This window comes from Artemia sp. Qi Xiang Cuo, chromosome 5, assembly GCF_049724085.1.
Source record: "Artemia sp. Qi Xiang Cuo chromosome 5, ASM4972408v1, whole genome shotgun sequence".
NCBI lineage: Eukaryota > Metazoa > Arthropoda > Branchiopoda > Anostraca > Artemiidae > Artemia > Artemia sp. Qi Xiang Cuo.
The window spans coordinates 83,056,901-83,075,077 of NC_142798.1; the positions used below are offsets into that span (position 1 = coordinate 83,056,901).

General features: G+C 36.1%; 1 protein-coding gene across 1 annotated transcript in view; it reads left to right on the top strand.

The window, feature by feature from the left end:
* The window catches only part of beta-PheRS (phenylalanine--tRNA ligase beta subunit), a 110,885-nt gene that overhangs the window by 54,659 nt on the left and 38,049 nt on the right, over window positions 1-18,177 (top strand). The window contains exons 8-9 of the mRNA XM_089089045.1: window positions 166-341; window positions 12,649-12,856. Of these exons, the coding sequence (XP_088945171.1) occupies window positions 166-341; window positions 12,649-12,856 (384 nt within the window). The remainder of the gene's footprint in view (window positions 1-165; window positions 342-12,648; window positions 12,857-18,177) is intronic.

Consider the following 18,177-nt stretch of genomic DNA (forward strand, 5'->3'; position numbering starts at 1 on the left):
GGGCATTATCAACTTTAATCACTCAGAGATTGTTTATTCTTTTAGAAGCAACCTGCTTGGTTTAAAGTGACGATGCCGAGTATTAATGTTTATCTACTCATATTTTTGAACTGTAAGCTGGTGTGTGTTGCAATTTAGATTTGGCTTTAGAATTTTGTTTTATAGGCTGAAATTGTCCTTGATACTTTGATCACAGCGTTTAGTGGCTATTGCAAGAAACCATTCACTGCTGAAAAAGTCAAGATAATTAGAAATGATGGATCTGCTGCTGTCTACCCAAAGTTAGAATACCGAGAACAATGTGTGAATGCTGATAGAATAAACAAGTTTATTGGAATAAGGTTCGCTTGCTTTCAGCTTTTAATTACATTTCCATGGTGTTACTATGGAACCGTTATCGTTGGCCGTAAGCTTAGAAAAAAAAAGTATATTTCTTACGTAAATATTTTTTCACTATTCGTACTAATCGTGCACTCTAAACATATGCATATATATATATATATATATATATATATATATATATATATATATATATATATATATATATATATATATATATATATATATATATATATATATATATATATATATATATATATATATATATATATATATATATATATAAAAAAATATATATATATATATATATATATATAATATATATATATATATATATATATATATATATATATATATATATATATATATATATATATATATATATATATATATATATATATATATATATATATATATATATATATATATATACTTGGCAATAAACGTGTGCGATCTCTCGTTGCCGTTCAATAAGGAAACCCTCTCAAAATACCTCTAAATTAGGTTAGAATAGAACCAGTAAGTGTCCTTGTGGGCCGAAGCCCAGTTTTTTCAAACTAAAAAAGAATGCGAGCTTGCTCAAGTGTGCTTGGGAATGTACAGAACTTTATTGGAGGGGGAGGGGGTAAAAATAACACTGTGGTTGCGTTGCGTTACGTCGAAAACCTAATAAAATAACAACAATCTTGAAATTCATAGTCGTGACCTGCCGCTATAGCACATCCTATAGAAATTTTGCAACAGAGTTGTAAATTATCTTGGTCAAATATAACCGTAGCCTTTTAAAAAATGACACTCGTCTCGTAGTGAGCAATTCAAAGTAAAGAAATAGAAAATAGGAACAAAACAGAATTGGCTATTACAAAATTTGATAATAGTGAACACCAATAGATGTAACTAACGTTTTCGCATGCTGACCAATTTGCGTCGCACAGGTACCCATCTCCTGATTCGATGCCTTCAACAGGGAGTGCAATTCGTGGTTGGGGGCAAATCCTCAGACGCTTCCCGTGTGTACAATGTAATGGTTCATGGTACACATACCCATAGTTCATGGAAAAATTCCATATACCTGGAAAATGTTCGACATGAAAAAATTCCATGTAGGCTGTGTCGAATATTGAAGACGAAGAATACCTCGCAAATTTGTCAGCGCTGCATTGCCTTTATTCTTTCCACAAAATAACTTAATATGAATAAGGGATATGGGATCTTTCTTAGCCACCGGTCGTGATCCTACACGCTTTATCCCTTCCGTGACTAAATTTATAAACGGTCTCTCCATGGTGGAATTTATGCCTGCTGCACTATGCCCCTAATTAATTCCATAAAAGGTGCGCGTGACACTGGTCACGCTACCAATTTATTGAAAAAATTTGTTCAAATAAACGGCCACTATGAACGGGTCTGTTTCTAACACTTTCCATTCTTCGGATTTAGTGTATTTTTCCCTCTTTTCCCACACTGCCTTATAGTTCTGATTAGTACTTGCTGCCTTTGCCCGGATAACTACCTCTTTGAGGCTCGACACTGATACATGAACCTCCGGGTCGACTAAACTGCTCTCTATTGCTTCCGCTCTTCTCCATATTCCAGTTGACAGTACCGTCAGATCTAAAGAAAAAAGGAGCAGAATCATAAACAAAATCATATTTCTCGGGTGTTAATTAAAACTAACTGCCACCATATCAGATGGTAGTATACCATTTCCAAACATTCGTGAAATTGTTTTACCTCGTATTACCAAATATGCACTCCTATGCAGCACTTTACTAGCGGTCACAAATGCATAAAACCGACTCTCGGTATCAACTAATTTTCTCCAAAATATCGCCGACTTCAAAAAAGGTATCACTACCGTTGCCTTTGCTCGACATACCAAAATAAGGTCTATTACTTTGTCTAATGTAGATGGCGGGGGAACTACCCAGTTGTTGTCTTTCCCCCAGTGAAAACCCCTCAGTCCCTACAACAAATAATTTTAGAGTTGAATTTTAGCAACTTCAAACTTCATTCAGACATCGGAATACGTCAGGGTTTATTATCCGATCATCAATATTAACAAACCTGCTAAGACTATCAGCCCCTGAATTTAATTCGCGTGGAATCCATTGTACCTGCAGGATCAACCGATTTTCCTGCACAATGCTTCCGATATTTAATGCCATTTCATGCAATTCTACATTCATACTTCCTTTCTGCAGTATTGAAGTCACACTCTTATTATCGCAACAAATTCGAACTACAGCATCTTGTATGTTTTGAGCTAATTGCTTCAAACTCATGCAGTTCTCGCAATGTCGAACTTTCGTCCTCTCAACATCTGACGGCAAGCCCACCACCTCATTTGCTTTTTCTATTTTTACTCCGCCATAACCGGTCTGCGCCGCATCTGTAAACACCAATCGGTGAAAAGCGCTTCCTGGCTTTATCTTCAACGGTCTACCTTGCTGAAACCTTTCGTCTTAACCCTTCTGTGCATCAGAACTCGAATTCTCTTACCACTCTAGGGTTTATGATAATTTTTGAACTCCAAGAGAGTCTACTTTCTATAGCCACATACAATGCCCTTGTATGCATCTGTACTAAACTACTAAGCACATGCCACATTGATACTATTCTACAAGCCACCACGGCCAATTCTCTAACTTCCAAAATATTATCAGGTCTACATCTCTACGAGTTGTTGTATACTATACAACATTCTATCAACTCTTTCTTTTTTAATAGACAATCTTCCTTCGTCCTTCTTCCCAACCATCATTGCACTTGCATAGGCACCCACTTAGACTTTACAATGCTAACTTTAAACCCAAGCATAATCAGGTCATTTTGACTTGAATGCTCGCATTGCGGGTTTCTACTTAACTTCTCCCTCCTCCCACCCCCTCATCAAAATATACAAGAGCTCTAATACCCTGTGCCCCCCAATATCGCACGGGTACTCTCATAATTTTATGAAACACCATTGGTCCGGTACAAAGGCCGAAAACTAAACATCCATATACAAAAAATATATCAACCTCTTTAATAGAAAAAAAAAGTTTTCTGCTCTTCACAAATCGGAACGTGATGGTACGCTTTTTTTACGTCAAAAGAAAATAACCAATCCCCTTCTCAAACAGCTCCAAAGCATCGCTAATGTCTTCTATATTTTATTTTTCTTTATAAATAAAAAGATTAATATAACTACAATCCAAAATCAATCTTTTCTTGCCTGATGCGCTTAAAGTTACCGACAGTGGGCTTATCACGGCCGGTGCAGTCTCAACCACTCTAATAAGCCCCAATGAATATAACTTTCCGGTTTCTTCATTCACAAAATATTTTCAATTTCAAAACTCTTACTATTTCTGAATTTTTTACCAGGTGGTTTAGCTAAAAATGGAATTCTAAACCCATTCTTTAAAATTTTGCAAACTATATTACAGGCACCCAGTCGTTTCCATGCTTCTATCTTATGCCTAAGTCTACTAAAAAACCACTCTCCGTCAAAATCTTTAGACAACAAAGAACCTACCTTTTGTGGCAACGCCCCTGGCTCGATCTGCGCTGTCTGTGCAATTTGGGCCAAGACTGGGTATGAATTTTTCCGATGACCATGTCTTCCGCATCTCCAACATGATCCTGGAACTTTGGCCCACTGGAAATGACTGAATCACCGGCTGCTGGGCCATCGACTGTCCTAAAAAATTTCCGGACTGTCTTGGTTCTGCCGTATAGTCAATTTTTCTCTTTTTCGAAATGTGTCCTGCACCAAAACGATTAATTGCTATCGATTTAGCTGCCCTGCTGTCAGCTCTTTCAATACGCTTTTCCTCCTCATTGTCACTAGCAAGCTCATTTCGAATCTATTCGTTCACTGTGCGCCAACCTCCTGACAACCTGTCAGCTAGCTGAATATGCTTTTGTCTCATTTTTATATACTTCACAGCCGATTCAACACAGTCGACTACTGTTATTTCATCTTCTATTTCAATTGCAGCTTTTGCTGCCTCGAGGTGATCAAGAACCTCTTTATTAAACTTTCAGAAATTTAGGCTCCTCCTTCTTCAAATTTCGGATCTCCAATTTTTAATTCATAATTTGCTATTCATTTGTTCATTTTTTTTCCTTCTGTTTGAATCGTTTCATAATATCTCTTTTTTTGTCTTGCTCAAGACGATTTTTGTTATGCAAATAAATATGACAAAATTCTTATTCGTCCAAAAAAATTTTTTTTTTTTTATTTTGTTATCTTTACATTTGGCCGAAGGTTCAAGACTTCAGCTTAACCCAAATGGCGCAACAACCTTGTTTTAAAAAGAATGATAAGACAGGCATTATTATATATTGGAAGTATTATCATTATTTACATTGTTGGTGTTGATAGCCACCAATATTATACCGGTAGGCCACGATGCCACCAGTGTTATAGTGGTAAGCTACAATGCCACCAGTGTTGGGGTGGTAAGGTACGGGTGTCAACACGTATTTGAGGGGAAAGCCCCGGCACCAAATTATATTGTGATGCCCGCGTCTACCACACCGGTTCTGCAAATATCGGGTTTGGTACTACCCTATTTACAGTATACTCTGCCCCAGGGTATGATAACGTGATCGAGTGGTCAAATGGCCACTTTCTAAAGCCAAGTGTACCCACCCTGGGTTACCACTAAAAATCTCTAACTCTCTCCTTGGAGGTAAGAACCCCCCTGTCAATATAATAATGACGGTATCTCGTAACTCTGTTCCTACCCTGCCTGGGTTCCGGGCAAATTAATACGCAGTTTGTAGAAAATACCTTACTTGTATTCTTCCAAACGGGCACATATAACAACCAAAAAAATATGCATCCCCCAACGGGGTCTAAATGCAGACTAACTCAAAAATAATATTCTTTACAGCAACTGTTCATAGGGTGGACCTTCGCTTGGCCCAGCCAATCCTCTCAATCCCCATTCAAAACCTATTCCACTTTTTCTTAGCTTTATCTTTCAATGACTCAAACCAGAAAGTCCAAAATGGAATTTAGTTGAAAGCTTACTTATTGCGAAACAAGTATAGCTTAGCAACGAGACTTTAAATTACCATTGAAAATTTTACTATAGGCAAATCTAAGCAAATGTAATTACGGAACGAAAACAGGTTATTTATCTGAAAAGAAAAGAAACGGGTAGAACCCCAGCACCTCCCGCCGTAAGATAAATGACCGCCCACGCGCTACTTTGGTCCACCCTTACAAACATAAACACATAACTTTAACTTCACAAAATCCATTTGCCTGCTCTCTTCTTCCAGTGTCTGTTCTATCTAATTCCACCACTTGGTTCTGGATCGGTCGTCATCAACACGTCTTTACTGTAGGACCACCATGGTCTAGATCGTATAGCATCCTCATTAAGTTTTTAAAGTCGAATTCCCTAAGATTCGTACAAAATAATTTTGCCCAGCACATTCAAAACACAAATTTTCTCGTTCTCATGAATTTACAGTTGAGAGGAGCAGAGAATGAGTTTCTGGCACATTTGATGATGCCAGGCGTCATGAAATGTCGGCTGCCCTAGCCTCTTAATTTCCATCTTTGGAAACAACCCCACATCTCAATAAAAAAGTAAATTGCCCCTTGGCATAATTTGAAATAATCTAAGGCCGAACATGCAAAGGCCTGTGAAAACGATAAGGGTATTGGGAATGAAGTAAAACTTTGAGCGAACCATGAATGGCCTTTTTTTCGGGTTCCCTCTCCTGGGATATGCGTTGCGTTGATATATTGAATATATTGAAGAATATGCGTTGATGCTAATTGAAGATGAAACTTAGATACATCTCCCACTGAATACAATTTGCCGGCAATAATTGTCGGTTCCCATGAAGATTAGAAAGTCTGAATTGGGTTACTAGACAAAGGTTTGGGTGAAATGTGAAGTGACTGGGAGAGAGTATCCCCAAGGACTCCAGATCAGAGAGGCAAACCTCGGTAAAGGGATCACAACTTGTCCGGCAGTTGTGCATTGAGGAGCAGGGCTATCTTCCGCGACTTCACGTAGGGGATCTTCCCCAAAGGATTCCTCCCCCTCATAAAGGATCGACATATCTTTTGAGTTGATAATACTAATCTCAGATTCCTTTTCAAGTTTTTCAAATCCAACTCGACATTCAATATCTCCCACCTTTCCTCCCGCCCTTTATAGGTCGGTTCTGTCTATTTTGTACTTATTTGGTTTTATTCAATGGGGGCCGTTGGCTTCTTTTTCCCTCCTATTATTTATTTTATAAAAGCACAGCTCAGCCAAAATTTTATTTTTACTCCTATTGTTCATGTGATTAAGTCACAGTCCATCCGATATATTTTTGTTGTTCGCCTCTTCAAGCTGAATCTCCAAATTTTGTCTCTTTTTTGCATTCCTCTTTTCATCTCTACTTTTCTCAATTCTGTCAGTCGTGCAAAATAATAAATCATCGTTAAATCTGATTTGGACTCCAGTGTCCACCATCTTTAACTGCATTACTTCATTGTAGCTCCGTTTAATATCTCTTTTCTCCCTCTTAATTTTCTTTTGCTTTGTAGTAGCATTAAATAAATCGTCATGAGATCTGAATTGGAAACCAGTGTCCATCTTTGACTGACTTTCTTTATTGTAGTTCCGTTTAATATCTTTTTTCTCTCTTTTACTTTGCTTTACTTTTACTGCAGAAACAAATATTTCGTTATCATATGGGAACTGAATTCCGACAGTTGGTTTTTCATATTGTACTTTGCGCGAACTTTGCGAGGAAAAGCGCGTACAATAAATTTCGTCTCCTTTTTCTCTAGTACAATCCTTGTTTCATTTTGGCAATTTTTTTTTGGCGTCTCGCACTCGTTAAAGGTGTTCTCAATTTTTCCATTTTCTGGAAATTTTCCCGAAAAATCATTTTTGCACGTCTTATTTTCAATATTGTGTGGCCTGTTTACTTCCGCATCTCATTTTTGTGGATTATCAACATTTTGAACACGAGTATCAAGTATTTCGTTTTTCCGACAGGGCGGCTTAGCCTCACAATTTGTTTTATGGGCCGGTCCCCGTAGTCAACGAAGTAGCAAGATTTTCCGTTTTAGCATTTAATATTTAATAAATGTCTGATAATCTCTCACTCATTGACATTCCCTTACGGGCTTCAATTTTTTCAATACGAACCTGATGAAGTATTTTTTGGGCTTGAATTTCTTTTTCGATTTGATCTATATCCTCCGGTAATTTTTTTATATAATCTAGGTACTTGCTTTCGGCTACCTCGTCTCTTTGTTCCCATTTTTTTGTATCTCTCTCTCTCTTTCTATCTCGTTTCGTTCTCTGGCTTTCCTCTCTTTCTCCATGAAATTTAATATTTGTTGTGTCATATCTATTTGAGTACTCTTTCGCGAGCTCCTGCTGGATCTTGATTCAACACTGCTCCTTCTACTCGGACTACTTTGATTCCGTCTGTGATTATTTCTTCTTAATTCATTTTCTGAACCTGTTCGTTCTCTATACGTATTGCCTCTTTCTTTATAGGCTAGTGTAGTCCTTTCGTCCTCTTTTTTATTCTTTATAATTTCATCTTTCTCAGCCTGCAATTTTTCCTCATATTCTCGGTGCTCTCTCTCAAAGGTCTCCATATTGGTCTTTCTTTCTATTTTCCTACTTTTTCTATGGGCTTCACTCGCCCTTCTCGGTCTTGAGTTAATCTCATCTCTGTCCGACATTATTTCAAAATTCCGTTAACTTCAAAATACCTCTTCAGTCTAAATGAAAATTCTTTTATCCATGTAACTTCTTGTTTCTCGCGAAAAATTGCTGTGTGTCAATTAGCCTGTTATTTTTGGCCACTAAGTAGTTGCGCGATATATTGATTCGTAATTTTTTTTTTATTGTCTGATTAGGCACGGCCCATTCAGATCTTCATAATTTTATTAATTGATTCCGTATTTTTTTTCTCTTTATATATAATCACAATAGGCTACTATGTAGGCTAACTCAGCTTGTATTTTCGAAAACGCGGAATTCTTTTACTATCAGGTTGACTGATAGGACCTTCCTTGCTGCCACAAATTTGGGGTTTGATAGCCACCAATATTAGAACGGTAGGCCACGATGCAACCAGTGTTATAGTGGTAAGCTACAACGCCACCAGTATTGGCGTGATAATGTACGGGTGTCACCACTATTGGAGGGGAAAAACCCGTCACCAAATTATAATGAGATGCCCGCGTCTACCACACCAGTTCTGCAAATATCGGGTTTGGTACTACCCTATTTACAGTATACTCTGTCCCAGGGTATGATAACGTGATCGAGTGGTCAAATTGCCACTTTCTAAAGTCAAGTGTATCCACTCTGGGTTACCACTAAAAATATCTAACTCTCTCCTTGGAGGTAAGAACCCCCCTGTCAATATAATAATTACGGTATCTCGTAACTCTATTGCTACCCTGCTTGGGTTCCGGGAAAATTAATACACAGTTTGTAGAAAATACCTTTCTTTTATTCTTCCAAACGGTCTCATATAACAACCGAAAAATATGCTTCCCCGAACGGGGTCTAAATGCAGACTAACTCAAAAATAATATTCTGTACAGCAACTGTTCATAGGGATGGACCTTCGCTTGGCCCAGCCAATCCTCTGAATCCCCATTCAAAACCCATTCCACTTTTTCTTAGCTTTATCTTTCAATGACTCAAACCAGAAAGTCCAAAATGTAATTAAGTTCGAAGCTTACCTATTGCAAAACAACGACAGCCTAGAAATGAGACTTTAAATTGTCATTGAAAATTATACTATAGGCAAATCTAAGTAAATGTAATTACGGAACGAAAACAGGTCATTTATCTGAAAAGAAAAGAAACAGGGGATAGAACCCCAACATACATATTTTAATCTTAAAAAACTTCACTTCTTGAAAATAAACTTCTTGGAAGCTGTGCGAAGACTAGAGTTAGAAATTGTTTCCGAACTGAATATTGGATAAATGTCTACTCGCCGATTACTTAAGATTGTGACGGCACCGTTGCAGAATAAAGTAAGAAGTAACATCCATCAGTTAAAAGAAAAAAAAATGCCCCCTTTGTGTTTTCTATGATTAATGCTGGAAAATGTGTAAATGACACACAATGAGACATGGATTATAATCCATTGGATTATTGTTATGTAAATTATGGATCACATTGGATAATCGTTATTTTCTCATTTGTTTCTTGTCATTTTGGCTTGCTTAGATTAGATAAGCAGAAGTATAAATAGAAATTAGTTGGAAAAAATGCTAAATAGCCAGCTTAGATGAGAGACTTCTGAGGACTTTGTTTAAAGGGGTAAAACGGAAACTTAAAAGATAATCGATTGAAGGAGGAGTGTTTGCCTCAGAAGGTTTATTGCTGCAACTAGCTTCTTGTCGTGTTGGATATCGGAATTAACCAAAAAGCTAGGGTACAACTAAAATAACAAATTAGAAATCAGAAATAAAATAACGATCAAAAATTAAACAAAAAACATCATTTATTCAAATGAAGGTAAGGAGTTTTTTCCAAGGGCAATTGTCTGGTGGAATTTATAGCGAGGAGGGAATTGTCCGGAGGTGATTTCTCGGGGAGACGGAATTTTATGTGGGAGTAATTTACAATAGGGGAATTCTCCGTGTGAAGAATTGTTGCAGGGTGGATTTTCCACGGAGGGGGTAGGCGGATTTCGTGACATGATTTCAGAACAATCCGAAATTAAATATAAAAATAGTCTTTTTTGGCTGAAAGTAAGGAATCCCTTTAAAACTTAAAACGAACAGAAACTATTCCATATCTGAGGGGGCCTGCCCCCTCCTCAATCCATCGCTCTTTACGCTGAAGTTCGACTTTTTGTCCCAATTCTATTCGTTTAATCGGAATAAAGTTTTTTTAAATAACTAGATAACTTTGCTTCTTTCTTTAGTTGAATTTTTTTTTGTTTTGTTTTTTATTTATTTAATACACCCAGGAACTTTTCAATAGTTCTTTATTACTTGTGTCATTTTGCGACGTGCAAATCGTTATTTTGAAAATCCACCCTCTAAAACTTTCAGGAACGCCAATTAGTGGAAGGGTGGGGGAGAGTGGTGGTAAATTGCCATCTCTAGATTTCAAAAATTCTTATTTATCTTCAGCATTATTAAGTATAACAAAAATTAGCAACACTTATATGAATTAGCACCATTGACACCTGTATTTTTTTTTTTTTTAGGCTTGCACAATGGTGTCAATTCAGAGATTTTGTTAGGGGTTGGCCAAATACATTTTCAAGATCTAAAAAGGGGGGGGGGGTGAAATTATGTTTTTTTTTTCATTTAAAAACTTCAAAATATTTTCCAAATCCTAGCTGGTGCCCTAGGGATTTTAGTAGCTCAACTAGAATAGAAATAAAATGGTTTTTAGTTTGTTGGGGTTTAAAATGGACAAGGGAAGAAATTAGAGAAAAAGTAAACATCTTGGTTTGACCACCGCTAGCCAAGATTCACTTATCGATGGTATAATTCAAGGGTACTAATTCGGGAAGATATAGGGGGTGGTGTAGCGATTTTTTCGATCATATTTATGAAGATACAAACAAACGATTTTTGCATAATCCAGAGGTAGTTTTGCTCAGAATGAAATAAAATACAAAAATAAGAGCATTTTTGGGAATCTGGAGGCTGCGAAATTATGCTCCCCTCCCCATTACTGCCTCTGTGTGGAACATGCTAAAAAAAATTAATCACATTGATACAAGCCTAAAAAGCAACTAAAACCGGCTATATCAAAATATAAAAGCATGCTGTCTGTTGAAGTAGCTAAATTACAATTTTAGTGATTTTTTTCAAGAATCTAGTGACTTTTTCATCTGGTGAAAACCCTGGTTCTGGCGCTATAGCTTCAACGTATTATAGATATTAACTATGTCATAGGCAGCGCAATAGCGCTGCCTAAGTAAAGAACGATGTTGGCACAATGTATTGTTTTTTTTGTTTCTTTTTTCTTGGTCTTAGACCAGGGTGCTTCGTATCGAAGTAGTTGTCGTAGAAAATTCTAAAAGGGCTTATTCGATTGGAAATTGGAGTGGGTAGTACTCTTTATGATAGTCAAAATTGATCGGAAGGAGATTAGCGCCTCTTCCACAGTTTCCAAAAAGACATTCAATCAAAATTTTTGAAAAGCAATTATGTATAGTGTTGTTGAATACCGGATAACAATTATGTTTTTGAGGAGGACACTCCCCCACAACCCTCAGGGCATGGATTTTAAGTTATGCCCTGGGGGCATAACTTAAAAAAAAGAAGAAACTTCGTAGAAACTTCAAAAAAAGCTCATTCGATTGGAAATTCAAAGGACTAAGGCCCTTTTTAATAGTCAAAAGTGATTTGAGGGCAACTAGTCTCCCTCTCACCCCTACCTTTTCCCAAAACACATCCAATCAAAATTTTTAGATAGCCATTTTGTTCAAACGTAAGTTAAAGGTTTTAGAAACTAGGTCTTTGAGGATGATAACCCCCTCAGAGCCCTCGGGGCAAGAGTTTTAAGCTGTGCCTTGTGAGTAAAGTAGAGTTTTTTAGATAGCAATGTTGTAAAAACGTCGAAAAAGGCTCTTTCGATTGAAGACCACAAGCGCTTGTGCCCTTTTTAATTGTTGAAAGTGATTAGAGGATAACTCACACCCCTCTCACACCCACCATTTCACCAAACACATCCAATAAAAATTATGAGACAGCCATTTTGTTCAACGTAGTTAAAAAGTACGCGAATTATGATTTTGAGGATGACAGTGCCCCCACAGCCCTTAGGGCAAAGGTTGTAATTAACTCCCTGGGGGCATATAAGGTTTTTTTTATAGAAAGTGTTGTCGTAGAAACTTCAACACGGAATAAAAAAATTACTAAATAGCCAACTCAAATGAAAGACCTCTGACGATTTTGTTTAAAGGGGCTAAAACGGAAACTTAAAAGATGATAGATTGAAGGAGGAGTGTTTGCCTGAGAAGATTTATTGCTGAAAATACTTTATAATGAAATTGAATACGAAAAAAAAGAGTAAACCAAAAAGTTAGGGAACAACTAAAACAACTACAAGTCACTTCCAACGGATATCGTGAATTACATTAGTGGTTGTGAGGCATTACTGCTAATTATGGAAGTTAATTAAGTCAGAAGAACACTTAATTGCCGTCTGTTCTGATGCTCAATCAATTATGCATAATCAATTTTGTTTTACCAATTTGGTAAGGCAATCAGTTTGACTACTTTGGGTATATTCTTGTCTTTTGTTTACACTTCTTGCTCTGTTCGTTGCCTTAAATGGTTTTTTGTTTCAGTGAATCCGTTGAGACCATAGCATCGTATTTAAGCGCCATGGGCTTGCAGTCGGAAAAGATTGAAGGGACACTTGATATTAATGTTATAATCCCCCCAACAAGACATGACATTATCCATCCAGTAGATATATATGAGGATGCGGCTATAGTTCACGGTTATGACAATATTGAAAAGACTTCACCTAAAATTGTCACTATTGCTCAGCAGGTTTGTGATCTTTTTTTTCTTCTAATTTGATTTCCTTGTCACATCAGTCCTGCAGAATTCCTTACCTAGAATCAGTCCTACCTAAAATTGTCACTATTGCTCAACAAGTTTGTGATCTTGTTTTTTTCTGATTTGATTCCCTTGTGATATCAGGCCTGCAAAAACTAAATGGTCATAGTCAATTTCCTGAGAGATTGACTCACAGTCAATTCATCAACTATTTCCAATTGATTTTTAAATTAACCAGTTAGAAAACAGAGTTCTACAGCTCCTCGCCTGTAGATCTTGTATCTCTTTGGGTGCTTCATAAATGTCTATGCCTTTTTGTAATTGATTTAACCAGTGTGATCAGTAAGAAAAAAGGGCTACAGCTCCTCGCCTAGACATATAGTATCACTTTGATTACTTTAAATAATTAGGTACTTTTATTTATCAGCTTAATTGATTATAATCTAGGGCTATGGCTTTTTGAAAATTAATTAAAAAAAAAACTTTCCGAAAAGAAGTTATTTCAAAGAAAAGTAAAGGCCGTTTTAAACTTAAAATCAGCAGATACAAATATCTGTTAAAATTCAAACTCAAAATAACCAGAAATTACTGTTAAAGAATAAATGAAACCCAAAACGAACAGTATTTAAATAAACAATCATAGCAAAAAAAAACAACAAGTAATAATATAAATGAATAAATAGATCTTAAAGCGAATAATGCTTAGGTTGAATATGCAAATCAAGCTTAAAACAAAGAAAAATATTTTTCTATTGAAGCATAACTGAAACTTGAAACGAACAGAAATTAAATAAACAATCAATGCAAACAAACATACAATAGATATTAATGTAAATGATTAAATAAATCTTAAAACGAGTGAAACAAATTGAATATGTGATTTGCATATTCAATTTAAGCATTACTCGCTTTAAGATTTATTTGTTCATTTATATTATTACTTGTAGGTTTGTTTTTGCTATGATTGTTCATTTAATTTTTGTTTGTTTTTGGGTTTCATTTATTCTTTAATAGTAATTTCTGGTCATTTTGAGTTTGAATTTTAACAGGTATTTGTATCTGCTGGTCTTAAGTTTAAAATGGCCTTTATTTTTCTTTTAAAAACTTCTTTTTCGGAAAGTTTTTTTAAAATTAATTTTGGTTCGTTTTTGATTGCAAAAAGTATCAAGTTTTTAATAATACCTTATTTCAAAATGAAACTTTTTTTTCAACGACAAATATTCATCAAAGTATCAAAACTTCTATCAAAGTAAAAAAATAACAAAGTAAAGATAGCATCAAAATAAACAAGGTATTGAAGTAGCAATAAGCAACTTGCATAACGTACAGCCCTTGAACTGTAAATCGAAGTAGCCACGTAAATCACTAAATCCAAGTATTAAAGTATTCAAAGTGTCAAAGTAGCAATAATCAAGTCCCATAATTCAGAGCCATATCCCCGGGGCTGGGGGTTCAACCCCAGAAGCATAGTTATTTGGCCTTTGAAGTTTTTGACAAAATGGCAATCTCAAAATTTTGACAGGATGCCCTTTGAAAAAGTAGGGCGTGGGCTAGTTGCCTATTGATCACTTTTAACTCTTAAAAAAAAGCTAGAGGCTTTAATATCCGATTAACCACGCCCTTTCCAAAGTTGATATGACTAGCCCCTCCAGAAAAACCTTATAATCTAATAAAAAGCAACTTGCACTAGTTAAAATCCTTGCCACGGAGGCTATGGAGGATCTCTCAACCCCTGAGTTATAGTAATTGAATTTTGGACTATTTTGAACAAAATGGCCATTTCAAAATTTTTATAGGATGAATTTGGGGGGAAAGGCACAAAGGGGGGGGGGTAATGCTAAGGAGAGGGTGGGTTTGGCTGTGCACATCCTTTCCGTATTGGCCCTGTTTTCACCTATCTTAATGCACAAAAAAAAAACAATAAAACATCAAAACATTATTGCCTTTATGACCTTTAGTTTTCTATTGTCAAAAAATTAATAACAGAAAAAAATTAATTTAAAAAACTAAAATAACTTTACACAGGAGATGACCATTCACAAGCATATCCGTAGCTATATACAGCTATCCTTCCATTTGTGCTTCAAATGGGAGGATGTTAGGGGGTCTGATTTAATTCTAGGGGGTTTCTCATTTGAGTCCCCTGTAACGTTTATACGGCCACCTCTTCCATAAAAACTTATATACTCCCACAGCAAGAGTTACAGCCCTTCCCCCGGGCGCTGAAGGTGGGGGGTTATGCTGACCCTCAAATTTTTGTTATCTGATCGTTGAATTACTTCAAACAAACTAGCAATCTAAAAATTTTGATCGGATGCATTTGGAAAAAAGGTTTGTGTGTATGTTGGGTGGGGGATGTCCTTCGATACCTTTTGACTCATAAAAAGGTAACTAGAGCTTTCAATATCAAATCAAATGAGCCACTTCCGAAGTTTATACGACCTCTCCTTACATAAGAACATTATATGCCTCGGGGCATAACTTAAAACACTTGCCCCCCGACTCAGGTGGTTTGTGTCAACCTCGAAGTTTTTTTATCTCATGTTTGAGCTATTTTTAACAAAATGGCTATCTCAAAATTTTTATCGGATGGGTATGGGGAAAAGAGGGCGTGGGGGGCGGGGGGGGGGTAATCGCCCTTCGATCTCTTTTGACTCTGAAAAAGTGAACTAGAACTTTTAATTTCCAAAAAAATGAGCCCTCACTGAAGTTTATACACGCATCCTATTTATAAGAACCATATTTGCCCCCAGGGCATCAAACAGTTCGTGGTAACGAACTGTAAGTAAGGAGAGACCCGGCTCAATGGTAACCGAAACTCTAGAAAACGGGTTTTTGATACCAATAGATACATCAAAAGAATTAAATTTCAATGCTCATTTCAAATCTATAACTTTTATCAAGTTTTATGCTACCCATAAAAAGTTACATGCCAGAGAAAATTTGACTGATTTTAAAAAAAGGGGAAAATACCCCCTAGAAGTTATAGAGCCTTAATGAAAATCAGACCATCAGATTCAGCGTAACAGATAACCCTGCTGCAGAAGTTTCAAGCACCTATTTGCAAAAATGTGGAACTTTGCATTTTTTTGCCAGAAGAAACATCACAGATGTGTGGTTTTTCTTTTGTGTTTTGTTTTTGTTTTTTTTTTGTTTTTTGTTTTTTTTTCCCAGGGGCGATCGTATCGACCCAGTAGTGCTAGAATATTGTGGGATGGCTCATTGGAACGGAAATTAAAAGTTCTAGTGCCCTTTTTAAGTGACCAAAAATAATGGAGGGCAACTAGGCCCCCTCCCACGCTTATTTTTTTCCCAAAGGCACCCGATCAAAATTTTGAGATAGCCATTTTGTTCAACATAGTCAAAAATATAATAAATATGTCTTTTAGGATGACATAATCCCCCCACGTCCCCAGGGGGAGGGCTAAGATTTATGAACTTTACCCAATGTTAGCATATTGTATTGGTTATTGGGAAGTATACAGAAGTTTTCAAGAGGATTTTTTCTGGTTGTGGGCGGGATGGGCGGGTCGGGGGTTATGTTGGAGGATCTGTCCATGAAGGAAGTTTTCAAGGGGGAAGGGAAATTGCCATGAAGGGGGTGCCGGACTTGCCAGCATTATTTATTGGTTATTGGGAAGTATGCAGGCATTTCCAAGAAGGATTTTTTTCTGGAGGGGGGGCTAGAGGAGGGGGTTACTCTGGAGAATCTTTCCGCGGAGGATGTGTCTTTGGGATAAGGGACATGTCTAGGGAGGGGGCACCAGATTTCCAAGCATTATTTCAAAAACGATCAGAAATTAAATAAAAAAAACATACAAACAAGTATTATCAACTGAAATTAAGAATCAACATAAGAACTTAAAACGAACCGAAATTATGACATATGTGAGGTTCTCCCCCAAGTGAATACCTCGCTCTTTACGCTACAGTGTTTTTTAGTGCTTTCAAAAGAGCTATCTATTCTAATTAAACGGCCTTTTTGATTCAGGGGTTTGTGAATCAAAACTTTTTTTAACTTTTAACGTAAAGAGCGTGGTATTGACTAAGGGGAGAACCCCCTCATATACGTAATAACATATACGTAATAAAAAAAACAATGAAAAAACAAGCGATACGGCTCAAGATCAATCGAAACTTTTAAAAACGGAATTTTGATGTCAATAAATGTATCAAAAGAATGTGTTTATAATGCTGATTCTAAATATATAAATTTTATTAAGTTTAGTATTACTCATCAATGGCTACGAGCCTGAAAAAAATTTACCCGATTTTTTAAAGAGGGGGAAACATCCCCTACAAGTGAAAGAATTTTAATGAAAATCACACCGTCAGATTCAGCGTATCAGAAAACCCTATTACATAGGTTTCAAGCTCATATCTGCAAAAATCTGCAACTTTGTATTTTTTGCCAGAAGAAAAATATACGAATATAGAAGTTAGTTACGTAAGTTAATTTGTAAAGACATCCATTTAGCAAAAGAAAAGTAAAATTGTTATGCAAATTTTGTTTACTTATTCAATGACGGTGAGCCAAAATAAAAGCTGCATTAACTAAAAAACGATCAGAAATTAAATAAAAAAAACAAGTTTTTTAAACTGAAAGTAAGGAGCGACATTAAAACTTAAAACGAACAGAAATTATTCTGTATATGAAAGGGGCTGTCCCGTCCTCAACGCCTCGCTCCTTACGCTTAAGTTTGACTCTGTCTCACAACTTTATTTTTTAAAACAATAAAAAACTTTAGCGTAAAGAGCGAGGCGTTGAGGAGGGGACAGCCCCTTTCATATACGGAATAATTTCTGTTCGTTTTAAGTTTTAATGTCGCTACTTACTTTCAATTTAAAAAACTTGTTTTTTTTATTTAATAACTTACAAGGCCTACCCCTGGGTCCTGGTGGTTTTGTCGACACTGGATTTTTTGTTATCTGACCTTTGAACTATTTTTAACAAAATGGTCATCTCAAAAATTCTATCGGATGAGTTTGGGTAACACTTTAACAAAGGAGGAACCTTAACGTGAGCTTTAGTGCAACCAAAACAACAACCACTGGAAAAAATGGTACAGATATTAACATGCTTAAAATTGCACTCAAGCATACTACATTTACTTAATAGGTAGAATTTACATAAATGTAACAAATTGCAATGACTAGCTCTACAATTACCACTTAAGAATTTTTTACAAATGTTTGAGGGAATATCACTTTCAACCAGGTCAGGGATTGTACGGTGATTTCGTTATATATATACATATATATATATATATATATATATATATATATATATATATATATATATATATATATAT